The sequence below is a fragment of the Neopelma chrysocephalum genome, unplaced genomic scaffold, assembly GCF_003984885.1.
Source record: "Neopelma chrysocephalum unplaced genomic scaffold, ASM398488v2 Primary Assembly neopelma1_116, whole genome shotgun sequence".
NCBI lineage: Eukaryota > Metazoa > Chordata > Aves > Passeriformes > Pipridae > Neopelma > Neopelma chrysocephalum.
In genome coordinates this window covers 64,389-91,850 of record NW_020897778.1, presented here as the reverse complement: position 1 = coordinate 91,850, position 27,462 = coordinate 64,389, and the positions used below count along the sequence as shown (strand labels likewise).

Genomic DNA, 27,462 nt, shown 5'->3' with positions numbered 1-27,462 from the left:
GATTTGAACAATTTCCCAGTTGCCGGAAATGAAGCATTGGAATATTGGTATATTGGGTCCTTGCTGACACCCAGAGGGTCACACTCTTTCCAGAACCACTCAGAAGCCTCACTCTTGCCTCTCTGTGACAGTGGAATTGACCCACTGGGGGCCCGAGTGGGATCCCATATCTCAGTTTCCACACCTCTTCATGCTGTACTGCCCCTTGAAGTCTGTTTTTATTTTTTCTTTTCCATCCCAAAGGGGTTCTGCTAGACTCAGAGCAAATCCCTTTTCAGGTACCTCAGAGAGGGACTGTGGGCAGGGGAGATGATGAGCTTTGATGAACTAGAGGGAGAAGGAGGATTTTTTCTTTGAGCTGAGGATGGGAAGCTTGTCTACTGGAAGGAAGGAAGGACACACATGGCAGTTCTGGGTCTTTCTGGAGAGGTTTTTAAACACTGTGGCCAGATTTTAACATCTGGTTGATCAAACAGTCCCTGCAGAGCCCTGTTCCTCTTCCTCCTGTTGTCTGTGTCTCTCCTAGAGTACTCATACTGCTCTCTCGTTTTCATTGGGCCTCACACTTTCATTCAGTGCTGTACTATGCAAAAAGCAAGACTTAGATGCTTAGTATAGTTTTTATTTATTTTCCTTAAAAAGAGGACAGTACAAATCTTTTCACCTAGGATTTGAACACTACAAGAAATGTATTCCAGACCCAGTCTGGAGCTCACCCAATACCCTTGGCTTGGAGAGAATTTTGTCTTCAAAGATGCCCTGTGTAGCACTTGTGTGATCCTGGATCCTACATGGCAGATTCACAAATACTTCTTTAACCTTTATTCCCAGTCTGTGCTAGTTTATGGCAATGCGAATGATTTACCACACTTTCCCTCTTGTGGACAGTATTTACTAGTAGGAGAGAAAAAGTAAGGCACGTTGGACAAGATCACCCTGTAGAAAAACATGTAGAAGGAAATGAGTTTTTAATGTCTCATAAGACAGTAAAAACTTCTTCACTGGCAACCAGTAAGGTTTAGAGAGACCAAACCAAATAAAGACTTTTAAAATAATCATGATCTTACCTAATTCTTTTCAAAATACTTTAAACGTTTCTTCTCTTTTTTCTCCCCCCCGCATTTTTGACCAGAAGGAATGTATGTTGGTCCTTAATGTGGTACTGTGCAATCCATAACCCTTGAAACTATAGACTTTATTTAGCTTTTTTGGTACTGTGATGATTGTCATAGGAAGGATGGCTGTACTGGAGAAGTCCTCTGCTTCTGGTATTAGCTTTTGGCACTGCTACAAATACTGTTAGAGGATGGTGTGAAGATAAAATAGCAGGGGCCTTAGGGCTGTGAAAGAAACTGCTGCTCAATATTCCAGTCCTTTTGCAAATTTTATTGTGTGGCACCTGCATTAGTCAGTAGTGAAGATCTAATTTCCAGAACAAGACAGACACAGTGTTCCTTGACCCCAATAACACAGTCCCAAAAGATGGGCTCTCCTCTGTCCCTGACTCTTTATTTAATGAAAACCAAATCCAGGCATGATCAGTAGGGTGTGTTTTCCTAGTCACTGCTTTTTATTTCTTTATCAGTAAACTGCAAAGCATGAAGAAGACCAAAAACGTGTCATGTCATATGGCAATGACTACAAAAAGTGAAGCCCTTTTTACCATGTTTTATAATGAAAATGTGGAGTATTCAGACACCTGGAGAGAGAAGCAAACACTCAGACATACAGATTGGGTTCTCCAGGAGAGGCACCACTCTCTTTTGTCTCACTGGTACCAGTTACTCTCAGGAGTCAATCCCATTGAAAACCAGTGTTCTCCAGGCTGAAGACACAGTGCACAATCAGGAAGGGGAGCCTGCCCACCATGGCTTTGCCCACTCATGATTCCCTGCAGCTCTGCTTTCTTCACTCGTGCTTTCTTTCAGTACTCACATATCCCCGGGGTTTTTTTCCAATTGAAGAGGCGGAAACGTTGCATATTGATTCTGTCTACTGATAGGCAAGGTGCTCTTCTTCCACTACATTCAAGAGCTAAACACTTCTTTTCCTCTGGACTGAAGCTTCTTGTCTGGGAAAGCTCATCAGCACTGACTTGTTAACAGCAGATAATTTCAACACCAAAGCTCTGTCTTTTGCTCTCACCTTTGCAAACCTGCTGTATCTCTGGATCTTCCAGACTCATATTCTCCAACTGTGGAGTCCTGGTTTTGCCAAGAAAAATAGCAGGTCCTATGTTTTCAGTTTACCAACTGCTGACTCGGAGGGACTGACAAAATTTCTTTATATATTGTGTTCAATTTTTTTCTGCAGAGGAATTAATTCAGCTCATATTTCAGGAGTTGGAGAGAACGACCAAGTTCATCCTGCACCCTGCACTGCAGGTGATTATTTTTAAAATACACACTTGTGCTCTTTGTGGAGCAATGGATTCTCTATTGTTTGATGAGGCTTCTGGGCACTACAGTAATAAAGGAGCAAAATATGAAGCAGAGGGTTTGTTGTTAAAGTCTAGTGACAGTCATCACCGAGCAGTTACTCTGCTGTAGGACTGTCTGTCTCTTCTTTCCACGGTAGTTCAGGCGGTTGAACTCCTCCAGGATCTGCAGCATGGTCTTTCCTTTGGGTTCTGGCATCACCAGGAAGACATAGATAGCCACGGTCAGACAGTATGTCAGGAAAATGAGGAAACAGAAATTACCAAGGCCTTCCTACAGGAAAAGAAAGAGACAAAATGTGTTCATAAGAATTTATCTCTATTTCTTTCTCTTATGATATAGAGTTTCTGGTTTTGTATTACTATAGAACTTGGTCAGGGACCAAAACACCCTACTTTGCTTACCACAATGAAAGGGAAGACAAGTCCAAGGATGAAGAGTTGGATCCAGCTTACAAGACCATTAAAAACAACAGCAGCTCCTCTGTATGACTGAATAAAAATTTCTGTGATCAAGGGGCATAACACACCACCTGAAAAAAATATTGAAGAAAAGAAGGAAACTTCGAAATTTTGCAAGATGCTTCTGTACCCCACGCTTCATATTGTTGCATGGGTTTATGGCTTTAACTGACCTGGAAGTGTTTGAGGTGCTGCCTCTGGCTCTTGAGGAGGAGGGATGTAGGAATACAATAGGAAATTAAGTTTTACCTCCTACTGCAATATGGAGGGAAACATCTGTGCCTGCACTGAATCAGGAGTAGGGATGGAGTTCATGCTAACTGTGGAGCAGCTATGCCTGGCACCTCTCCTAAAGGCTGCAGTGAGGAAGGAATGAGTACCTGAAACCATTCCAGTAGAAAATACCAACCTGGCCCAACGCCAAAGCTCATGATGAAAATAAAGACAAGTGCAACAGAGCAGTATGGTACCCAGAAAAAGGAATCCTGTGGTAGGAAATGAAAAGCAAATAAAATCAGAAATTAAGATTTTGTTTATCTAGCTCCACTAGAAACATTCACAACTGCTAAGTATAGCAGTGTTAAATATAAATCTAATTATTTTACTTCCAGAAATTTCACGAGGAGATAGTCTAGGCAGAATTCTTGGTTGTATAAGTCTATTGTCTTTAATCTGTATGTACATGGCTGGGAACAGACCTCTGTTAATATGATGGTTAGCCCCAAAACACTTCTACTTGGGCTAAAAAATTATTTGGGGAACGGAAATAGTATGATATCTGCTGCACAATTACACATGAAGACAGGACAGAGTTTTAATGCATCAGTGGGGTCTTACTTGTAGGAAGAGTGTGACTGTGAGGAGCCCTAAAGCGAAGGTCATCACTGTGTAGTTTGTCCACAGCAGTGTCTTCCTCCCTGCACGCTCAATGAGGATACCCTGCAACCAGAAGGACACGCTGCCAGCTCCAAAGGACAGACCTAAGGCAGGCACTGCTGAGCTGCTCCAGTAGCTGCCATCCCTGGGTCATGATTTTGAGAGAAAGACTCTCCTCTCTTCCCAGAAATTGAATATAAATGCCCATGTTTGCAGGGTGTGTGGAGACGATTTTGTATGATTGGTTCTGTGGTTGATTTGTTGCAAAAATTTTATTCCTGAAGCTCCACTTACAGCATTTCTAAAGATTAAAATGAACCACGCATTACAGCAGAACAAAATTCAGCTGAAAAGCCACTTACACACAGAACTGTGGAGAGGATCTCGGTGATCCCAAGCCCCAGCGAGACATAGTGGATTTGAGCAGGGGGGATTCCAGCTTTTATAAAGATACTGTATGCATAAAAGTAAACCTGGAAAGAATAGAAATTTTTGCTCATGTTTACACTAATGTCTGAGGGTTTTTTGACAAGAAATAAATTTTGATCCCCTTGCATTCTCTTATCATAACAGGGTAATCCATAGAGATGCCTTCAGATGACACTTGAGTAATCAACTTAGCTCAGGTGCCAAACTTCCATGGGAAAAGATTGTAATGAACAGTAACAACAGATCCCTCCTTACAGCCACTGTTTCAGTCAGCATTTCACAACTCGTTGCAGAGCTCACTTTTGCGAGAGCCTGTGAGCAGTGCAGAGAGCAGAGCAGAGCAGAGCACATACCACAATGCCCCCATTGAAATGAGAGCACGAGGCCACGAGGAACAGAGTGATGAGCTGCCAACGCACAGCTTTGTCACGGATCAGATCACAAAGGCCCTTGGCCTTCTCCCCACGGATGGCTTCTTCCTCTGATATCATGTCTTCTATTTCGGCCATGTGGTCTCCATCCCCCCAGAGCTGCTCCACAGCTGGAAGGGGAAGAGGAGAGGTGACTTCTGGTCCAAGCCCACCAGCACAGACATGAATTCTGAGGATTATTTCCTATTTTGCAGGGTGTCTTATCTGAACTTCAGGCTCTTTTCTCGTATGAACTTCCTAGAAATCTGGGTTCAGATTATACACAAATTCAGATCATTGCTATCTATTTTTACCCATACATCTTAATCATGACTCACCTTTGGCCAATAGGTGCCTATAGCCTTTCAATGTAACCCACACTTAAATTCTTACCAATCCTTCCCCAAATACCCTCCTACTAGAGGTGCTGCTCTAGTACACACTCCAAAACACAGACAAGGTAAAATGATTCCTACATATAAAACAGTAAGTCTACATCAAGGGATTCTCTCTTTTGGTAGTTAAACCCCAGAATGGCTGTTTCTCTGTTTCTGTCAGTATTTGCTGTTAGGGTTACTGAAAAACTGGAATGCTTACAGATATGGCATGACAATACAGGGCCTCCCTTTCTTACACAGAGCCAGAAGGTACCATGTCCACACCCTGACCGTTCAGGGCAGAATCTGTATTGTTGGAAATACAAGCTCTGTATGATCACATCCCTCAGAGGACCCTAGTAGAGAGAAAGGGAAATACTGGTGCCAAAAGAGCACTAACATTCAAACAGAAGAGGCTGATCTTCATTAAAGCTGAAGGTTGTTTCGGAGCCAAAAGACCAAGAGTCTTTTTCCCACCTGTACCTCTCTTTCAGGCTCATATGAGGCTTTACTGTGTTTTCCACTTTTTTCTAAAATGAATGCTTTGTGACCCATTTCCTTACCTTTAATGCATGCCTCCTTGTCCTTTTTGTCAATGAGGAGGTAGCGGGGAGAGTCTGGGAAGAAGGGGAGGGTGAGAAGCTGAATGAGGGCAGGAACTGCATTGGCTGCCAGGAGAACAGGCCAGAGAGCCTCTGCTCCAAGAATTTCTCTGAAACAAAAGCAGCAGAGTGAGAGAGGCTGAGGAATCGTGTGCTGGCCATGTGAGCACACACAGACACAGGGTTATCCCTCAGCCCTGCTGTATGTCACAGCAGCTCCTCCCAAGGGTCTCCAGCATTTCTCAGCCCAGAAAAATTAAAATCTCAACAGGAGGGGGAAGGGCAGAGCAGAGGGCCGTTGCCTGCAGCCCATGAGTTACCCCGTGTTGGCTCCTGTTGCTCAGAGGCGAGTGCAGCAAGGCCACCTGCATCCTCCTGCAGCGGCTGAGGGCCTGCAGGGACCAACAGTGTCCCAGCACAAATGCTGAAGGAAGAACTTGCAGGGGCTGATCCCTCAGCTTCTGATCCAAAGAGGCCCATGTCACAATTAGGGAAAGACCTATGGGTTATCAGCCTGGTACTGACTGCCCCAAATAACAGCTGCTGGGTTTCCTGCAGCTTTGAGAACACTGCAACCAGAATGATGCATGCCCTAGAAATGGGGCAGACTGCCTTTGGCACAGGACAGGCAGGAAGAGCCTGTGCTGGGGGAATATATCCACCATAAGAGTCTGTGTGTGTGTGTGTGTGTGTGTTTGATGAGTGGGTATGCCAGTTTGTGTGCATTTTTCCTTCTGAAAAAAATAGAAAGTAAAGGTCTGTTCATAAAAAGATTGATTTCTTTCAAACCCACTGAAATACGTTCAAGGTTTTTATTACTTATATTTTGATCTGCGTCTGCTAGGAAGGAACTTTATTCTTCAGGATTAAATATTTTGTATGATTTCTGTTTCCCATTCACTAAAGTCAGGAATTTGGGCTAATTCAGTCTGACTACCCTGCAAACATGTCTGAAAACAGTTGCTGATTTGCCTATCCATGGGCTTGCATTGATAAATGCATATATTTTAATAACAGAATAAATTGAGTCTGTTTCAGACCCTCTTACCTGAGACCCAGAACAAATCCTACGAATTTTCCAGAGGCAACAGCAGTAGAAGCTGTTATGGCAATCAGCCCACGGAGCTTCCGTGGAGCACATTCCCCAGAATACATGAGATGGATATTCAGAGCTAAACCTGCAGTGACAAAGGACTGTTAGGGCAATGCAAACCCATAAGGGTGTGGTGTTTTGGAGGGGACCATTATGGACAAAGCCTATAGGGGTTGGCTTTGAGATACCTTTTTAACTGTGCTGAGTATGTGTCTGCCCGACATGAAGCATGTGCCTTGTACCGTGGCCTCATGTCTTTGCTAAATATTTCACTAGGCAAGTACCTGCCCCTGGGAACTCTGTCCTTCAGCAGGCTGGCCTTCTCTTATTTCCTACAGCCACATATACAGGACTGTAGTTACTCCCTTTAGTCTCAGATGATGTATTTCAGTATTTATTCACGACGCTATGTGCCTTATTTTGTGCTTGAAACCAAGAAGTTAACAAATTCTATACATTCCATTTGCATTTCAGTGAATGAATTAATTACTGTTTATCCTCTCTCAATTTTTTTTTTTGCTGGTTAGTATTATCTTTATCCAACTTCTCAGGGGTTGAAAACACTGGGAGAATGTAACCATTTGGAAATTAGAATTGCCCAGTTTGAAAACCATTCCCTTGTCTGTAATATGGGGGGCAGCATCAGCCACAGCGAGAAACAACAGGAACAACAGAGGTCAGCTCTTTATTGAGCGAGCAGGTTCCCCTGAAATATTGCATGTTTTGGCTTTTTCAAAAGGCAGTACCTCTTAAAGGGATTGGGTGTAAAGATAGAAGAAAGAGAAATGGAGATGTTAGACATTACCAATTTAATTATGTTTGTGGTTTCTTATTTAATTAAAAATAAGCAATTATGTCCTCTGCAGGATTTAGTAAAAATCTGTGGTCTGTGTACTGATAAATCCTTGTGACCCTGAGTCACTGCTCTTCCAACTATTTAATGCCATAAGTAGGAATGTTAATTTACCTGCACACAGTCCAGCAGAAAACCTTCCAGCGATGATCATCTCAAAAGACCCGCTCAGCCGGCTGAGTGCCATCAGAGTTGCGCTCAGCAGAGCAGGGATGTTGGCAAGGAGCATGGACTTTTTCCTGGAATTCACTTAAATTAATGTGAGCATAAATATTGTCCATGTGTCATTCACACCTGACAGAAGTGACACGAATTGTACCGTGGTTACAGACTCTGTGCCAGCTTCTGAGATCGGCTGCAGTGAAGTAAATGGGAAACGGGAATGGGAAAACTGTCACAGATTGATAAGTTAGTTCAAGCTTTTGAACCATCTAATGGAGCCAATATCTACACTGAAGAACAAGCTTTGTGAGTGATTGCCTGTGATATTCACTTTAAAATGCATGCGCTCCTAGTGTGATTTCCCCGGCCTGGATTCACTTTGGACTTCATAAGAGAGAGAGTGTGATTTTGTACTGATCCTTCATTGGAAGCAGCCCTGGGCTGCTCACAGTGCTACTTTACAAGCAGTGTTTCTCCCAAGACATGGTCACTTATTTTTGCAGTTGTGGGTGTAAATAGAAGGACTAATGTAATCACTATTCCTACCTTCCAAATCTAACAGCCAAGTATCCGGTAGAGGAGGAGCCCAGGAGCCCCCCGATGCTGTAAATGGACACAATGAAGGACCACATCAGAGTGATCATGTCCTCACTGGGAGTGGAGCCGTATCTCTTCAGCCAGGTCTCACGGATGAAACTCTTGATGTACTTGAAAAGAAAAGCAGAAATCCAAGGACTCAGTCAACATGCTTTTTGCATAATTGCATCTCTTTCTTAATTCTCCTACAGGCCTTTTTGATACATTCCTATGGATACCTTCGTTGAAATCTTAGCCCTGATGAAATCAATGGCAATTTTGCATGGTAGGTTGGTCTTCTGTTTCTGTACTAAAACCTGATGGTTTTGCTACCTGATCTTTCCCTCCATTCCTGCTTGTGTGTCTGTCTCTCTTGTCCACCTGCTGCATCTGATGCCCTAAGTGAAATCCAGGTTTGACTTCAACTGACTCAAGTGAGAGCAGGTTTTGTCCCTTGATATGGTCTGTTGTGAGGTCTCTCTGGCCTGCTATTCATAACCTCCATGGCACCCTCATTCTTGGTGAGGGTTCACAATGTAGTAAGAGTATGAGCTCAATGTCCTTGGTACCATTTAGGATTACAAACATCTTCCCTAATTTTCCTTTTCCAGCTGCAGGTATTCAGTGCTGAACTCAGCTCTAGAGCTACAGTCCTGCCCTGTCCTATTGCACCTTACAGTCACTTAGACACAATGTGTGTGGCCAAGCACATGTACAAGAGGCCCCCTGAGCACTGAAAAGAGGAGAATGCCCTATAAGCAATTCAACTCAGCAAGGAGAAAATGGATGACTTTATAGATATCATTCATCCTCCCCTTTCCCAGGTCTGCCACATTAGTTAGAAGTTAAAACCCCATGAAACACAAGAGCAATAGTAGCTACTCTTAGAACTAAGAAACCACAGTAAGTCTAGGTTTGAGAGCAGAATTTAAAAAGTTAGTGATTGCATATAGAGGCACTGAGAACAGTGAAATCCATGCTAGTAGCTCACTCTTGGAGCTCTCCACGCTTACCTCAGCAGGAGAATTGATAATGGAGACCTGCAACCCATACTGGAAACCTCCACCAATGCCCAGGACAAAAGGCACCAGAAAGAGGTTGTAGCTCATTTTCTGGCAGGAAATAAAAGCAGCAAACAAAGCTGGTACAGCTATTCAGACGTGCCCCCAATGTCCTGTGTTTTCCTCAGGAGCTCTAACAGTTTGAGCAATGCCACGCACCTGCCTCCTCCGAGAGCAAGGAGCCGGCACTGGGAAACCACAGCTACTAAAGCACAGGACAGTGAGGAATCTGAGGAGAGACAAAGCTCACAGCTGTTCCCTAGAACCCAGTTACACACTTCAGTGCTTCTGTCTTCAGCTTTGGCCATCTCAATCTGCACTGTCATAGTTGTGGGAGCATGGTGCAATGTGCAAGCGTGCCGTGAACAATTCCATCTATTTGTCCTGTCCTCTCCTCCTTTCCCACTTGTTATCTCACCTAAGTGAATATTTTGCTCTGTAACTTGGCTGAGACTGGATAAACATTTGGGGATTGAAGGGCATTCCTAGTTTCATGGTTTATTCACCCTTTCTTAGGTGACAGGAAGCTTAAGAATATAGGACTGCAATGTATGCACACCTCAATCCCTCCCACTCCTCCTGTTCCTGACTGTCCTAGGGATATTCTGGCCAGTGATGATGGTGTGATGCTGCACCTCTGTCTCTAGAACAGATCACATTCAAACAACCCCTGCCAAATATTTACAAGCTAATTTCTACTCAGGTGAATGCCATTGCTTGAGTGGGCATCAAATTTCTCCATGTTGACTCCAAAGGTGTCAGCTCTGAATAAATTTGGTATTTGGCACAATCATATATTAAATGACAACAATCTCCTGTTTGTTGAAACACTAGGAAGAAATGAGATTCACAGTTTCTGCTGCTATATATCCCTACCATCCTTTGTGCTACCAAAAATGCCACACATCAGCATGAAACTTCCCATCACTGAGAAAATCTGTCAACCCTGTTCTAAGTGCAAAGTTTATATCACCCCTGCAGCAAATTTCTTAGTCTCATCTCCACTCTGTACTGTAACGCCATTGCTTCATTTTTCTGTTGCATCTCTTGGATGACTTTCCAGTCTAATTGATTTTAAATTTGGGAAGATTTTTTAAACTTAATATTCATACTAGAATTGCTTTAAAAAAAATTTTTTTTCTTTTCTAGTTATCTCTTCCTATACTTCCTTGATTGGAAAGAATTGTTTTCTATCCTTTGGTGTTTATACCTTTCAGATACTTTGTTCATAACTTTTTTATTGTGGAGGACCTTTTCAATCTTCCAGCCTTTCTCCATCTATCAAATCATTAGCTTTATTTTGTTGGTGTGCTCTGAACTCCTTGGGTTAGTCTTCCCCTGTTATGCATCAGACATTACATATAAATTTACTCTTAAATCCAGTTTTCTTCGCTTTTTAAAAGTAATTTCTAGCATATTTGATATTTTTCAGATATGACCTCATTACAATTATTTTAGCTGCATCTGATTGAGATTTATTTTTCTTTCTGTACTGAATTTATGCAACAGGTCTTCTAAACAGCAGAAAGGAAAAAAATTATGTACTGCAAAAATTGTATTTGGGGAAAAAAAAGATAAACATATACCAACTTGCATGCAAAGGTAGTCATTCCTGCTTGCAGGCTAGGTCTTCCCTGACACTTTCATTAGTTACTTCGAAAAAAGTCACTCTATATATAGAGAAAGAGGAGCCTGAGATAATATTTCAACATGTCACTTCATTCTTTCTCAGTGTTCACATTCCCTTTGGTTTGTTGTGAAGTTCTTGCTGTTTGGTTTGTCATTATTGTGTTGGTTACTGATGAAGCTGCGGGCAGCTTTGGTGAGCTGCGCGTTCCTGCCAGGTCTCTGGGCACGCTCTGGCAGCAGCTGACGGATGGGAAGAGCTGCAGGAGATGAGTAAAGGACAACAAAAAAAGCACTGTTGGAAGCCAAAGTCCAGGGACTGGCACAAACTGGACTGGACTGGTCTGGACTCCCCAAGTCATAGGCTGGGTAATCAGTTATCACATTTAAAGGAAAAGTTCCTGACTGCTACCTTGAGCCTCAATACAGCAAAGCCTTCTGAAGCCTGACTTGGCCAAACCTGACTCTGCCTGTGCACCCAACTCTTGAACTGTGGGATCAGTTGACTCTAAGAGTAAAGGTCATTGCCTGAAAGTTCAAGTCTGTGTCCCTATAATATATGTCAGGTGCTAAGAAAGTTGAATCTCAATTTTAAATCCTGACTTCAAAATAAATAAATTACATTTTTACTTTTATCCATAATTCTCAAAAGGCCTCTTTATCTAGCAGTCTCCGAGCTGGTTCTGTTAGAAGGCTTTTACAAGTTATTCAAAGAGCTTAGGGGGGAATTCCATCTTCTGGTGAGAGGATGCACTTGGCAATTCCACAGGCCAGGATGCTGCATGTTTTTGGTGCCTGGAAGAATCCCAGCCCTGACTGGGTTTGAAGTGAGAGGTGGCTTGTGAAGAAGAGCAGTGTTTGAGGACAGCAGCAGTAACTATTTTTCTCTGGTGTTGATGGTTATTAATAAATCCAACAGTGCATGATTACTTGATTTGCAAACAGTAATATGAACCATAATGAGTCTCTGAGGATCACTTTTCAACGTCTTTTTGTTTAACACTTCACATGATAAGAAAATCTGAACAAGTGTCATATATCTTTTCAGTCAGAGGTGTTTGAATTCAGTATCAATTAATCAACTTGTTAAATGCTTCAATTAAAATTTAACAAATTAGACCAACTGAAATGTAACCACTGTTTGCATTTGCTTAATCAGTCTAAAGACTCCTGATTTCAGAAAGTTTGAATTAGTGTTTTCTGCCACATGTACTCACAGGACTGGCTCTGAAACTCAGGAAGTCAATTAAATGTGTATAATTTCTGAACAGGCATCTTTCATATTGACAGGTGCAGATGGTCTCTGGCCTGCCAGGGCTCTGGGGAAAAGCACGGTGCTGACTCATGGGAGTAGCCACAGAGGTGGCCAAGGTGAGGACCTCTGGATACTGGAGGTCTTCTCTCTTCTCTGACCTATATGTCCCAGCAGTGTGTGCCAGGCCTCTCCCTCTGCCCAGGGAGTCTCTTCAGTCCATCCCTGCACCCTATCTTGCATCCTCAATATTGCCTTGTCTTCTCTGCTTCAATTCTGTCCTCTCTCCTTCCTCTGGTCCTCACCAAAGGAATGACAGAGTATTTTGCCACCCCCAGAACGGTACTGTCACTTTTTGCTTTGACTGTGTGTTTTACCCTTTCCATCTGCCCCTCACTGCTCTGTTCAAACTACAGGAAAGTATCTCTTCAGTTCCCAGCCCCAGGGAGTGCTGCTCTTCTCTCAAAATCCCACATCAAAACCTCAGTGTTCTCCAAGAGCAGAGATACCTGCTCTTGCCCATGTCTGTATATTAATGACTTCTAAAATAGCAGCAACCACAAAGGAACAAAAGTTTACTCTTTATTTTTTGTATGTTATAAACTTCAGGTAGTGAAAGAGAGTTCTTGCACAGACTCCACCTCTGAGAAATAGATCTGCTGCTCCACACATGCCCAGTAATGACAGTAATACACTCTGGAAATGTTTACAGTCTTGTCATTCAAAAGTTCTGTATTTCCCAAAAAATGTAGTTAAAAAATACACTGAGAGAAACTTTAGCAACTTCTTTTGAAAATGTGTCTGTTCTTTGCTGCAACCATCAGCAGTGCTGTGACTTTCATATGAACAAAGTGAAAGGCCTTATTAACTGAGGAGTGTTGCCCTCTTCTGTACCAGGTTAACTAAAAGCAATCACTATCACATCTGGGTCTTTTCCAGTGTGCTTTGTGGAGACAACAAGAACATGCTGCAGAGAATGTCCAGGTGTGATCTAAATCTCCACACCCCAAATAAGCTGCTGCATACGAGCTCCTCACACACTTACCATTAGCAGAGCACAGGCACAAAACCCTACAAGGTGCACCAGCAGTGTCTGTGAGAGCAGTACAAACTGGACTGGGGAACTTGTGCTTTACAATATAGGACTGGAAGACAACAAACAAGCCATGAAGAAAACCAGTCCAGAATAAATATTCTGCAAAACAATGCCCAAAAGTCTGTTGTATAATAAGCCACTTAGCAAGTACTAGAAGCTTTCTTCATAATCCATCTGTCACATGCTTTTATAGCTGAAAATAATTAACTGCTCACTATTGCTCAACAAGTAGGGGTCTATTTGAAATCACTTAATAACAGAAACAACGGGAGCACCAAGACAAGGTACTGAAAATTTCATCTGATGTCTGAAAACAGAATTTAATCGCATTAATTTCTGTGTTAGAGAGCCCAGATTCAGGGGCAAGGAAAGAAACTTCTGAGATGGAAGTTACTGTTTGGGTAGAGGAGAAATTCTGAGGAAATTTGCTCAAGCATTACATGGTGTTGTTTGATGATAAGAGAACAAGGCATCATTCTGTCACTGGATTCTAAAATATGCAAGTGTTACTCAGTACTAAAAACTGAGAACAGATTATCAAACTTCTGTTTGTATTTATCAGTTCAAGCATGTGTTTTCAAGGTGAACTTAAGGACCTAAGAGTAATGTATTGTCCCTAACCCTACTTTTCTCTTAGTGTCCCTGCGAGGGAACACAACCACTGCTGAATTAACTGCTCCACTCCCCCAGGTTCCATCTTCCTTTCTTCTGCTACAGTGTGGTGGTTTTGATCTCTTCAGGGCCTTTATAAAAACCCGCACGGGTCTTAGTTCTGAAGTTCCGTTTCTTGAACTCCTCCGAGATTTCTAGGAAGGACTTTCCCTTTGTCTCAGGGAGGAAAAATCCAACGTAGAGTGCAGTGCAGACACAGACCACAAGGAATGGGATGTAGCAGAAATGTGCTAGACTTTTCTGAGGAGGAGGAAAAAAACAAGACAGTGTTGGTGACATTCTGTGTGGTGACAAATAGGCCACTAATCCCTGTTCTTGCATGGACTAAGGTCAGCCAAGGGGATATTTCTCTGCACTCTGGTGAGGGTCTCACATGCCTGGAGACAATAGCTCCCCAGCAGAGGTTGGGAGATTTGAGATAGCAAGAACAGTATTTCAAAATGTCTTTTTCTCTCTTTTTCTCTCTATATAATTATATAGAATAGGAACCCTCAGTAGGAAATAAGACAGGAACGTATATTCTACTCCCTTTCGCTTCAGAAATCACTTTAGGAAATGTTGCCAGGGTCTGGCCAAAGGAAATTGCATCACATTTTTAGTCCCAGCTGTTCGCAGCTGAGGACAGAGGAGGAATATCGGTCATCCATGCCCCAAATTAATCTTCTCCCAACCTCAAATCAGAATTCACCATAGGGAACATGGAGAAAGTTTGGTTTAGAGGAGTTCTGGTCACTTTTCTCATAAAGATACTTTCATAGCAGTGCTATCCTGCTGCTTGCAATATTCTCTTTTCCTGGTCACTACCAGAGCTTCTTTCTTGTACAGAGCACTAAAGAGCTGCAGGTGATTGCTTTGCCTTTGGAACGCACCACGATGAATGGAAAGGCTGTTCCAACCAGAAATAGGTTGAACCAGAGCAGGGAGCCACAGATCATGTAAGCAGCTGGCCGGGACATCTGATCAAAAACCTCTGTGGGCAGAACTCCTGTTACACCAGCTGGGAAAAGAAATGGCAAGAAAGTTAATAATATTGTTGACATGACATTAAAAACAAGAGAACACGTCTTAACAAGAAAACACACCTTGAAGTTTAAGAGAACAGTAAATTATTATTCAGCAAATTATTCTCACTAGTCAACAATGCCAGAAGAAGTGGTAATAGAGATTAACTGCAGAGGGGAATTTTTAGGTTAAATATTAAGGCCTGGCTAATTATTCAAACTTCTCATGTTAGAATGAACTGCCAGGAAAAGTTTTGTAATCCACATTATTCTTACCAGGACCAAACCGTGAGAAAGGCTTATAATTAATTCAGCCCCATGGCACTGTAGGACAAGAAATTGTTGCCAACTTGTGTGGTTTGTGACACTGGCAGCTTGATTCTATTCTTACCTGCCTTCCTTCAAACTTGTGTAAGCAAACAGAGCTTCACATCTACTCCCACACCAACCAAATATCCACACACAGACAGTCTGTGTATTGCCCCCACAACCACAGAAACTAATGGATTCTGACAAGGAAATGCATGTTAGTAGGATAACAAATAGATGTGGAAATTTTCCTTCCAGATATCTGCAAGTAAATAATCAAATTATGTTACCACCAATCTCTTGGGTTAAAGTGAAGCATCAGAAATGCTGGTTTGCAGCCCCATAATGGACTGAGCAGCAAATCAAAACCTTGCCATCTGTTTAACACAAGAATCACCCCCAGGTGCCTTGGCCTTACAGCCAACACGGCTGTGAGGAGGAACAGCACAGAGGAGAGCACAGAATGACCCTGCCCAACCCTGACTTCCAGGGGCGTGCAATGCAAGCCCCTGAGAAACAGCTGAACACTGCTGGCAGAAACTGCCTCATTCCTTTGAGAGTGCTGTGGCTAAAGAGGATCTGAGAGTTTCCATAAGCTGCTTGCACACATCTCCAAGCCCCTGCAGTACCCAAAAATTTCAGTGAAAACACTGAGGGAACTGACCTGGTCCGATTCCAAAGCTCAGGATATAGGCGAAAATGCAGGCCATGCTGAGATAAGGCATCCAGCTAATCTGAGTCTATAGCCACAGAGACCAATGGAAAACCAGTGAGGGCACTTAACACTTATTTGCCACCACTGAACACCCCAGTCATATAAAAGGCAAAGCCCAACTCCATTCCACTTAAAAAATTAAGTAAAGTTTGCTACCTGCTGGCTCAGAGCGACCATGAAGACAATGGCCCATCCTGCCATGAAGATGTAGCCCCCCAGCAGCAGCGGCCTCCGACCAGCATAGTCTATAATCATGTTCTGCACAAAGTAACACAGCGAAATAAAGAAAGATATTTGACCTGTGTTTATAGTTCCTGCCTGCTCCCTCTTCCCGTTTCAATACTCCGAGCCTAGTTCACTCTACAGCTACTTTAAGGATGTTGTCTGCTTCCTAGCAAAAAAAAAAAAAAGAAATTTCAAAGGAAAGGTCTGGTGGCAGGAATCAGGCAAGAAGGGTGTTGAGGAGAGAAGAGAATGCCCCAGCTGCAGCCTAAACTCCGCCACTATCCATATGGACACAAAGCATGAAAGTTACACTTTTTAGAGATTTTAGACAGTGATGACAATGCAATGTCAGACCAAATAATTCTGTGTTAACCTGTCTGGCTGTGGGTGCTCAAAAATGGCCTGGCTGCTGTGCTTAGAGGGCTTTTTTGGCATGAAAAGACATGTAAATCCAAAATTAGCTATTAACAGCCTCCACACTGTCAACAGAGGTTGCGTGTCAGCAGAGTGCATTAAGAGTCTCACACAGGTGACAGACGTGATCAGTTCACAGCTTCCTGTACCGATTACAACATATGGGATTTTGTCCTGAGGAATTCCAGCCTCTTGGAACACATAAGCTGCATAAAAATACATCTGTGGAGAGAAGAGAGGAGAAAGCAGTAAGAGAAGACGTCTGAAAATACATCCCATTGTTCTTCCTGAAGGACCACACAGAGAGTGACTAACGTGCTGTCACACAGGCGATTTTGACAGCACCTTTCTGAATCTTTCCATAATGCACAGGTGTACTTTGGGAACAAACATCTGAGGTCTCCACAGGCAGGAAAACCACTGTTTGTTCTGTTCCAGCAGACAGGATGTTAAACCCAAGAGCTCTCACCCCCATCCCATGACACAGCGCTGCTGTAGCTCCTGTGCCAGGCTCTTACCGAGTCGTTCCCGCAGAGCTGCATGGCACTGCTCAGCACAACGATGCTCACCAGCTGCCACCTCAGAGATGGATTTTGGAAGAGCTCCCACGGGTTCTTTGCTCTCTGACCTTTAACAGCAGCCTGTTCAGCCAGCATCTCTTCCAGCTCTGCACTCAGGTCACTGGTGCCTCTGAGCTTCTGCAGTGCTGCAAGGACAAGGGAACCTCTTACCCCCGAGCCTTACATTTGGTTTGTCATTCTGCAGAGTCTGTGATCATGCTGTTACCTTCACAGAGATGGCCAGTTGTGGTGCAGCCACTTGAAAGATTTGGGGGAAAGGGAGTGCAAATCCCTCCACATTGTTTGATAACCCACCAGTGCCATTTCAGCAGCTGTGCTTCTGACTCAGATCTCAAGTGACTTCCCTGGGAATTGCAGGCAATTAAGATGTTCTTGGTACACAGCACATATTTCCCAGAAAGTAATTCCAGCCACTCCTCATATGAGGATTTGTATGCCACAAATCTAAGCAAATCCTTTAATATGAATTGGCTTCAGATTTGATCCCGAGCTCTTCAACTAGCATTTATTTCTCTTCATAGTTACAAAACTTATTTGCCACTGTGAATACAAGTCTCACCTTTTGACCCTCCTATCATAGGAAAAATGTCTTTTGTAGGAAGATGTCTTTCAATTACTTCAATAGGTCAAATATATTTAAGATTATAGGATGTTCTTTAGTTTGGAAGGAGGAAGTGATGTTTACAACATATATAATCATGCATGTTAAGGATATGCAATCTGCCCAGTCGGTAGATTTCAAATGCTCAGTTAGGAGCTGAGCCATCCTAAACTCACCAGAGATGCAGGATTCTTTGTCTCCACGGTCAATCAAGAGGTATCTGGGACTTTCAGGGAACCAAGGCAGAGCTGTGAGCTGGATCAGGGCAGGTACCACATTGCTTGCTAAAAGGAATGGCCAGCTCTCCTCCCTGCCTAGAAGCTCCCTAGAGAAAAACATAAACCAAACAAACTAAATTTACACAGTACATTTAACAACCTGGCAAAAGCCCAGCACCCTCTGCTGCACGAGGGCATTGAAAGAAAGGGGTAGTAAAGAGAAAAAAAAAAGAAAGATTTAATAAGTGGGCTTTTTGCTTTACATTACCTGAGTCCAACCACCTGTCCCAGCACCAACCCCAGGGCTGTAAACGATGCAGAGGTCAAGGCCACAGCTCCTCTGAGCTTCTTTGGGGCACTTTCCGCCAAATACATGGGCTGAATGTTCATGCTCACACCTGGGCAAGGCAGACCAACAGTGACCTCAGCTCGTGGGTGGAGGAGGAGACAAGGATAAATGCAGTCAGCCACCTCTGGAGGTTGCCAGCTGCACTTTTCTGCCATCTGCCAGTGCTCATTATTTCCCCAAACCTTCAATTGCAAGGCTATTCTTTGCATAGGCTGCTAAACACCCATTTCCGGACTCATCAGTACTAGTGGATAATGAAACTGAAACCTGTCAGGGCCTCCCCCTATGGTCTTTCCAGCACCAAATTCAAGGTGGTAAGCAAGGCTTCCCTCTACTTCCCCATTTTGATCATACTTTAAGACACTTATATCAATCATTATTTCCTTGGATAAACTTCTACAAGAGCTTTAATGTTGGCGCTCATGCTGGTGAGGCACTGATATTCTTACAAGCAGATAGGGATCAATTTTAAGCTCAGATTCTCCCTGTGCACACAGATACATGTAATACACAAAACCTCTGCCTATGCATGTTTTTTCAAAAAAAGGCCTCAGAAGCAAAATACAAAATCTGTATATACAACTTCTTAATTCACTTACGTGTGTCTGGTCAGCCTGGAGGATTAATTGGTTTCGTATCTTGCATCATCCCTATTTGAATATCTTCTATTTCTAATTGTTACCTGTTATCCCCTTTATCCTGCTATGTTTCTCGTGTTGCCATACCTGCATTCATGCCAGTAAAAAATCTGCTGAGCATAATCATTTCAAAGGATTTTGCCATTCGGCTGAATCCTGACAGGGCTGCAGCTATGATCACAAAGACATTGTTGAGCAGCAGGGACATCTTCCTTCCGAGAGAAAAGACAGTTGTGAGCACTGGTGTTTCAGGTTTAGTTATCAAATAAAACATCCCACGTTGCAGATCCCACCTGCCACGCCTGGGAGCTCAAGGTGGGCTCAGCTCCACCACAGAACACCTGATTACCCGAAGCCCTACACGGGGTGTCTGTACCACAAGGTGTCCCTGCAGCGCTGCCTTTGGGCACACTGAGGGCACCATGAGGGTGCCCAAATTCAGGGCTCTCCTGCTCACACGCAGTTTCCACTTGAATGGAGAGAAATATTCCTTCAGTAAGCTGTGTGCATTGTGGTCTGAAAATGCTAATTTGTTGAAACAGGCATTTTTCATGTAATAGTATGAGTGTTGTGAAGCTTTGACAGAAAGCTTTCATGTGTCCCAGGAGAAATTTCTGTTGAAAACCAGGAAAAAAAAAAGAGAGCTCTACTGACCCAAAACAGCCAATAATTCTCTCTAGTCCCAGCTCACTGCCTTGCCAGTCAGTCTTTTTTAATCTTATTTATGATGGGATATGATTTTATTCCAAAGCAGTACAGGGTGAAGTCTCTAAAATTTTAATTGGATAAAAAAGCTGTATCCTTTCCAGAAATTCATAACCATGAAATAAGTAAGCCATGGGAAACAGTCCTTCACAGTGGTGCCTGCTTCATCATACCAGAGTAACAAAGCAAAGTTATAGCACATAGAGGAAAATTTTGGGATCAAGAGAGAGGGAAGGAAAATCTGACTACCTATTAGTTTATGTTAGCAACACTAAGTGTTTTTTTTTTCTGAAGAGAACTAGAGACAGAGCTGTGTATGAAAGATAGGTGAGGTAGGACAGATACTTTTTAGAGACTCCAGAGCAGAGAAAAAAAACCCCAACTGTGGGAATTTAATGAATACTTCCTAAAATATTTCAGACAAAAAGGTGACCTGTGAGACAGGAGAACCTGGGATGCACAACCACCCTCTGTTTTTCCAGTGTCATTCCTACCAATCCCCACAGTTTATTTTGAAGACAAATACCTGGTCTGACCCATTATGGTTTCCTATTTGAAAGGATGGCAGAAAACTGGCACAAAAATGATGGTGATTATGTAGGTGGCTACTGTGATACAGAGGTGAGCCGAAATCCTTGTAGCACCTCAGCTGGGCTGGAATATGATGAGAAGGTGATTTGGGGGACCAAAATGTTCCCCATTGGGTTTTGAGATATGAAATACTGTCATATCAGAATATGCTCACTGCCAACTCAGAATGTTTAAGGTAGACTGGTCCGTGATAGAAAACATGTTTTGATTATTTTTAACTGCAGTGAGCATTGTGCTGTAGGGCTCCTAATTCCTCTCGGAGTAATGGAAGCTGCAAAGCTCAAATTAAACTCCAGCACCCTCTTACCTTCCCAACATGATGGCCATGGGACCAGCAACCACAGCCCCAGTGAGGCCTCCCAGGGGATATGCAGAGACAGTGAAGGACCAGAGCAGCAGGATCACGTTGCTCTCCAGGGGAACACCCGTGCGCTCCAGCCAGGTCGTGTTCATGAACGTCTGGATGTACTGAGGGAGAGGGACAAGGCAGCATAACCACGACATTGAGATGAAGGACACTGAGAAATATAAAGTCTCCCTTATTAATATATCTATTTATTCTGTGTTTATGCCTCCAATCCCTTCCAGTTCTAGATGAGTTTTTAACAGAGAGTTTAGAGTGTAAAATTGGTGCCGTTGAAAAGCTGCAGTTGGTTCCTATCTGTATGTTGCTACCTTGGATAATTTAAAAATTAATTTCATGGGTCTAACTTTGAATATAGGGGTAAAAATCAGTTTCAAAGGGTGCAGGTTGGAAAATTTTAGAATTACATTTGCTAAAAGAGTCGAGACAAAGATTTTGAATAAATTCTTGTGACACTACATCCTGCTCAAAGTTGGCTCTTGACAACAGAGTCCTGTACCCCAGATGTGAATTATACAGAGGGAAAAACACATCTTTCCCTTCTGTCCCTCAGCACCAGCAATGGCACATCACTGTCCATAGTCCAACTGTGTCATTAAGGAAGGGTCTGTCCTAGGAGGAGGCCCTCGGGCAGGTGTACTTTGGGACCAGCAGTACTTACTGAAGCTGGAGCATTGATGATGGAGATGTTGTAACCGTATTGGAAAGTGCCTCCAATCCCAGCAGCACATATTGTCAGGATCAGGATCTTGTTCTGAAGCTGAAGAAGAGGGACAGAAAATGGATGGCTTCCTTGCACAGAATAAAATGACCCCACAAAATTCACACTTTGAGCTGGGAGATTTTTCTCCAGTACATTTGTGATACATTGGTATGCTGTTTCTCCTACCTTTTCATGATAATAACACATATTTTAGATTAAAATAGAATGCTGTTTTGTGCCTGTGCCTTTGGTTTCCCCATCTGTAGATGAAATCCTGTGACAGGCAAGCCGTGCCCCGAGGGTGTCCTTGGACTGGGAACACTGTCTCATGCCTCAAGGCCACTCTGAGCATGCTGGGGGCCCCTGGCCTTTAGTCTGACACCTCCAGTTCTGAGTGGCCCAGGGCCAGGATGGCCTTTGCCAGCCCCCTGCTCCAAAACCCCTCCCACTGGGAAAGCTCTAGTGTAACATGAAGAGCCCATGCTCAGGCTTGGCTGTTAGCCAGCCACTGCAGGGCACCTCAGGCCAGATTGTGTTTTGCTACATGAATATGACCCCATTGACCCTGAGAACTTGGATAACCCAGCGCTGGGGAGCTCTTTCTGCTCTACCTGCTGATTTTTCTTCTTACAGAGCCCTTTACAGGAAAGTTTGGTCTAGTCTCGCAATAGTTCTAAAACCACAAATTCAAATAATCTTAGATTTTTCCTTTCCTCAAAGTCTTTTCTTGTAAATAACTTCCATACCAGCTTGAGACAGGACATTCTCCCAGGACAAAAATAAAGTCAGACTGTTCCAGCCCTGCAGCAAGAAGAGGCTGAGCTCTCTCCTGTCCCCATTAGAAGCGGCTACGTTTCACTTTGCACTTTTCATGGCTGCACCTCTTCCCTGTCTTGTTACTGAGACCTGAGCTAAGGATTGTGCTCCTGATACTTTTGCTCTTCCTAGTTATTCTAGTTCTCCAGATGAGAGAGATTTCCTCTCCCTACAATAACACACTTCTCTTTTCAACTCACAATGCCTAGGACTCTACCACTCCTCCTGCTCGTTTCCCTGCTTTCATTATAGAGTACATCCCCTATAGGTCCTGTACCACAGAGCTCTTTTGTGGCCATGAGCTAAAGAAAAATGGTTTGTTCCTTCCTCCAGGACCCACCAAACAGTTCTGTGCTCAGAGCTGGGCTGTATTTATAGAGTGACCTTCCCAAGCCTTCCTTAATGCCCGGCTTCTGCACTATTTTCTCAGCCACAGCGATGGTGTGCAGCTGCCAGGAGAGCCATTAGTCTGTCAGTTTTATCCCAAGGACTGTGATGAGTTGGAAAATAATTCTATGAGAACCTGATAGTCCTTACACAGCTTCATAAAAATTCAAATTAAAAAAAAATCTGTCAGCAATAATAGTAAAATAGATATTTTACCAGTCTCTGCAGCTTGTTCATCCTCTTTCGTAGGTTTTCCTCTGTCTGCCAAAGCCTCTGGTACTCTCAGCAGTGCTCTAAAGGATTATTTAAATCTCCAGCATAGGAATGTGTATTTAGTCACCCATTACGTTAGGATAAGACACTTGACTTGGCAGGTGTTTTGCCAGCTGATTTACATTCTCAAAACAGGGCTGCATGTTCATTAGCAAGACAGTTCAATTAATTTTGTTCAAAGCACATTCTGGGGAAAAGTAAGAACTGTTGAAAGACAATTTGGGAAAATGATTCTCCAAGATCCAGAGCCATCTCAATCCTCTTGAAGGCCAGCGTGGTTTGCATAGATTCCCTCTCAGAGCATCTGGCACAATTGCCCAGTATCACTTGTCTGATTAAGTGTGATCAAAGCAGAAGTGAACTACAAGTTTTTCTTTTTCTGACTGTATTTGCCCTGGAACACAATCTAAGATCTGAAAGACAAACCTCGGTCCTGCCAGCGACAGGAATAAATGAAGCCCAAACCTTTCAAATCCTTGTTATCCAGGGCCTTTCACTGTAGTCCTGTCTGTGTTCTGGTGCCATGCAGTCAATCCAGGTGTTGCTGACAAGGCTGTGAGTGATGCACAGAAGGCTGTGGTCCTGTCCCCTCACCACAGCCTGGCACAGAGCAGACAGCCACACTTACAGCACTAGATCCTGTCGTGTACAGAAGACAGCAAGGCAGCAGTAACAGCAAGGACAGCCTTGCTGCTCTCTATAAAATAGAAAGGCACTCCCTGGCAGTGAGAAATGGTGCAACCTTATGAATCCTAGAGATGGACCCACTGGAGATGGAGGCATATTGCACTGCCAGCAGTAACATCAAAGCTACTCCTTCACAGAATACCTGGCCTTTAGGAATAACCATCATATTTTAACATCCTTTCATCCTGCAGATTGCAAATTGTGAGGGCCCTGACAGACTTCAAAGTATTCAAAATAAGTGAAACTTTTTAAAAATGCCTCTTTGTCCCTACTCAGGTTTTACTAAACCTGAACAGAAATATAAATCTGTTCCACATCACAGAAGTATTTTCTCATGATTGTATGAGTAGGGATGTGATGCTGCATCAGCTGCAGCCACTAAGTGGCAGGAGAAGTACAAAATTTGCTGTATTAGGCTCTGAATCCAATATTCCAACACTGTGGCAGGGGTTAGACGAACACTTCCAACACCTTCCCAAACAATAACTTGTTCACTGGGAAACAGGTGTAACTTCACCCAACTGTACAAGTCAAGCTATAGTTTAGGCAGCACATACCAAAAACAGTAACATATTCAAAAAGAAAAGCTCTAGTTTCTTAATGTTGTCTACTCTGTTGTTATGTCTAGATTTGTGTGTGCAGCTGGCTAGCTGGAAGTAACAGCTGCCTTGATGAGGAGTGAAGGAACAGATTTTTTTCCTCCTACACAGCATCTATATATGACTTGTGCTTTGGCATTGAGAAATGTTCACACTGGTTGTGTTTCCACATCTTAAAAAAACCAACATTCCCGATGTTCAGTCCTCGTTCTCAAAATCTCAGAGTTGCAGCTGATGTAGATGAGAAATCCCCAGTCTCAGGGTCTGACACCAGGGTATATCCACTGCACTGTAGTTACTCAAACTCCTGGCTCTAGAGTTCATAACTTCACATAAACCCGGCAGGTTTCCAGCAGTACTGCGGGGATCTACCACCCTCTTCCCTCAAATACTTTTTCAATTAACTCAAACCTGTCATAATCAAGGTGAAATACGATGCCATGAACATGGGAGAGTAGTTATTTGGAGAATGTGATGGCAGGCTCTGTCTGTAATTATCTGGCTGCAGGAATAAGGGGTAATCCTGCCATTAGGAAAGACCATCAACACATGCTCTTTGATCTGTCACGCACTGAGAGGTTCCCAAGTTTTAGAGTGTTTTTACTCCAGAATCATCTGAGCCAACTGCAATTACAGTGCAAGAGGAGAAAAGGGGCCCCATTTCCATCTGTAAGGCTTAGATCGACAGGATGAATTCTCCCTACAAACACTACACTGTAAATTGCAGAAGAGATTTGGAGCTGCTCCCTGGCTGGTTGTTGGCTGTTTCCCAAGCTCTAGCCTGGATATTTCTTTAAACCCTTCTCACTTTCCTGCAAGGACCATCACTGTGAGATACAAAATACCTCTGTCTGCTTGCCCTGACTTTTGCAGGACTCGCTTAGAACAAAGAAGATAGATAATATGATCCACAAACAAGCGGCTTTCTCAAGAAACATGCAGCAGGTTTGCTGGTTCTATGGTGACAGCAATGTTTATGGAACTTGGTTGTTAAAATTGATTTTCTTTGTAGGAAATGAGTGCCCTACTGTGACACCATTATTCTCAGTTCCAGCAATTCACCAGTGTTCTTTGTAAAAAACCCACAATTTATGTCAGTTCAAGACACTGTGTAAGAATTTCAGGAAATGGGCTTCATCACAGAGGTTTCTCAGGGCAGGGACCCAATGCTGACAGAGCTTCTGCTACCACACAGAGTCACTGGGATGCTTTCCAAACCAGAGGGGATACATGGGATCTGAGTCCTCTGAGGACACGAGGGCTGATGCAGCCAAGGGAACTAGCTGCTTTTCCTTGCCAGCTAGAATTTTTGGATATGAAATGAATGGCTGTATATTCTATATGCTGGATCAGCAGTCTGCGTTTTCATCCTCCTGATAAGCAGTAGAGCTTCCCAGGGAAAACTGAGAAAGCCCAAAATACTAAAAATGATTGAAATACCCTTGTTTCAGTGTATTGTGAGCTGTAGGTCATGCTGTGGCTGAACTATTTCCTTTCCTTCCTTCTTTGTACCAGACACTGATGCAGGCAATTGGGTGAAACTGGGTGACCTGAAGGCCAGAGAGAACAAACTGCCTGGCTGAACTAAACCTCTGTTTCTGTGTGCAAGAGAAGAGCATTTAGACTCTGCCAAATGGCAGCAAATGTTGCTGAATGTTCCCGTTGAGGAGAGGAAAATGTGTGCAGCAGTGTCAGAGTGTCTTATTTATCACTCACTTCAGATAGAGCTTTTGATTAGAGCTCTCCCCTGGCTTACTGAGAGGCACCTGGACTGGGACACATACTCCTGCCCCTGAAAAAAGTTTGCTGGAAACCAAACTACAAATACAATTTCTGACTCCTCTTCAGCAGCTGACAGCATGCTCAGTTGATGTGCTGCTATTGTAAGCTGAACATAGATCTCTTTTTATAAGAAACAAGGGAATGTTTTTCAGTTCTTTTGTTGATTTGGCCACAGTGCTTATGAAATAGATGTTACAAAATAAAGGCCCTTGACAGATATTCCCTACTGACAGCTGTGGGAGGTGACCTACGGTGTAGGGGACAGATCACAAGGCAGAAGAATTTAACAAGAATGATTAAACACTGTAAAAAAAATAACTGTGCAAAAAGACAGACATTTTCTTGTTTGATGTCTTCAACTCATGATCAGAAGCTGTTTTGGAAGAGGTGCTTTTTTTGGATATGTGATCAGGCTCTGCTCAAGGAGATTTAAGTGAGATCTTTTTCATGATATGCCAGATGCAAAGCTGCATTTTTGAACTAAAACCCATAGGAAATAAAAATAACATAAACTGTGATTTACAGCAAACCCTGTGCAAACCACATGTCCTTGGAGGGCTGAGGTCTACGTGCTGTCTTTAGTTTCTTTCTGACAAACAAACAAATTTAAAAATCCATCCAAATCTGTATGATTCCCTTTCTCCTGACTTCAGCCACGACACTCTAGAGTCAGCTGATTTGGGACAAGAAATCCTTCAATGAAGGAGAAAGAATTTATATATGGCCACTAAACATGGAAAAGTAAATATTTCAAGTGCCTCAGGCAGTTCTGATTACACAGCTTATCTGTGCACAGCAGGTTCATGGAGCCTAAACTGGAGCAGAAACTCTTAGTGACTATTCCATGGTGGACCTGGAGCTCTTGGCACCTGCTGTCTGTGCCACCGAGGGCTGAGTGTGAGAGCTGAAATAACCTTCCAGTGAGGTCCCCCTGGCTGGTATGGCTCCCTTGTGGGGGAGCTCAGTGCTGCTCTTTCTGAACCTGTTCCTAGTGCCAGGGCACTGGTCATGCAATGACCTCTTCTATATCAGGGCTGTCAGGGGTCTCGGGCCTGGCATGTCCTGGGGAGCACCATGAGTGAGGCCTTGGACAGAACTGCCATGGTCTCATGTCATGGGGGGGGAGTGTCTCAGCATGGGTTTGTGTGGAGTATCTTTGTTTTCAAATGAAGAAAATAAGCAGGGCTCTAAGCAAGGTGGGGGGAGCATTACTCCAGGCAAGGGGCTTGGGGTTATATGGCTGGGGAATGAACACTCTCTGTTGAGTGTCCTACAGCCCCGCTGGAGGAGGTGCCTATGCGTCATCAGAGCAGGTATGACTTGTCACAGCATGACACACTGCAAAATGCCATCAGATGAAGTTACAAACAAAATGCCAGTGGTGTTAAAGAGCAGAGGGCACACGTCACTGGCTGGACACTCCACGTGCATGGCTGGGGGCTGGTTCCAGCTGCCAGAGGGGTGAGCACCCGACAAGGGCGCCAATGCTCGTTAGGGCCTGTGCTGACATGGCGCACAGC

The 27,462-nt window shown here is 43.4% G+C and overlaps 2 protein-coding genes across 6 annotated transcripts; both read right to left on the bottom strand.

The window, feature by feature from the left end:
- Positions 1-1,113: 1,113 nt before the first annotated feature.
- On the bottom strand, positions 1,114-9,686 carry LOC113973987 (solute carrier family 2, facilitated glucose transporter member 11-like). Its single transcript, XM_027696709.1, has 12 exons — positions 9,498-9,686; positions 9,291-9,389; positions 8,248-8,408; positions 7,654-7,778; positions 6,642-6,771; positions 5,555-5,703; positions 4,558-4,745; positions 4,138-4,248; positions 3,737-3,838; positions 3,309-3,384; positions 2,843-2,970; positions 1,114-2,711 (listed from the first exon to the last, which is right to left on the bottom strand). The coding sequence occupies exons 2-12, from the start codon at positions 9,384-9,386 to the stop codon at positions 2,505-2,507; spliced, it is 1,473 nt and encodes a 490-aa protein (XP_027552510.1). The 5' UTR covers positions 9,387-9,389; positions 9,498-9,686; the 3' UTR covers positions 1,114-2,504.
- Positions 7,609-23,278, bottom strand: SLC2A11 (solute carrier family 2 member 11). Of its 5 annotated transcripts, none has more exons than XM_027696700.1 (12): positions 22,818-23,268; positions 21,357-21,455; positions 20,639-20,799; positions 19,123-19,247; positions 18,317-18,446; positions 18,007-18,155; positions 17,167-17,354; positions 16,701-16,870; positions 16,166-16,268; positions 15,959-16,034; positions 14,854-14,981; positions 12,786-14,224 (listed from the first exon to the last, which is right to left on the bottom strand). In XM_027696700.1, exons 1-12 carry the CDS (start codon positions 22,836-22,838, stop codon positions 14,024-14,026), a joined length of 1,551 nt encoding a protein of 516 aa, XP_027552501.1. In that variant the 5' UTR covers positions 22,839-23,268; the 3' UTR covers positions 12,786-14,023. The 5 variants fall into 5 exon arrangements, with proteins under 5 accessions (XP_027552506.1, XP_027552501.1, XP_027552503.1 ...); XM_027696702.1 differs by having other exon boundaries at positions 16,166-16,267; positions 16,760-16,870; positions 22,818-23,230; XM_027696705.1 differs by lacking the exons at positions 12,786-14,224; positions 14,854-14,981 and adding an exon at positions 7,609-7,619 and having other exon boundaries at positions 15,903-16,034; positions 22,818-23,278.
- Positions 23,279-27,462: the final 4,184 nt, after the last annotated feature.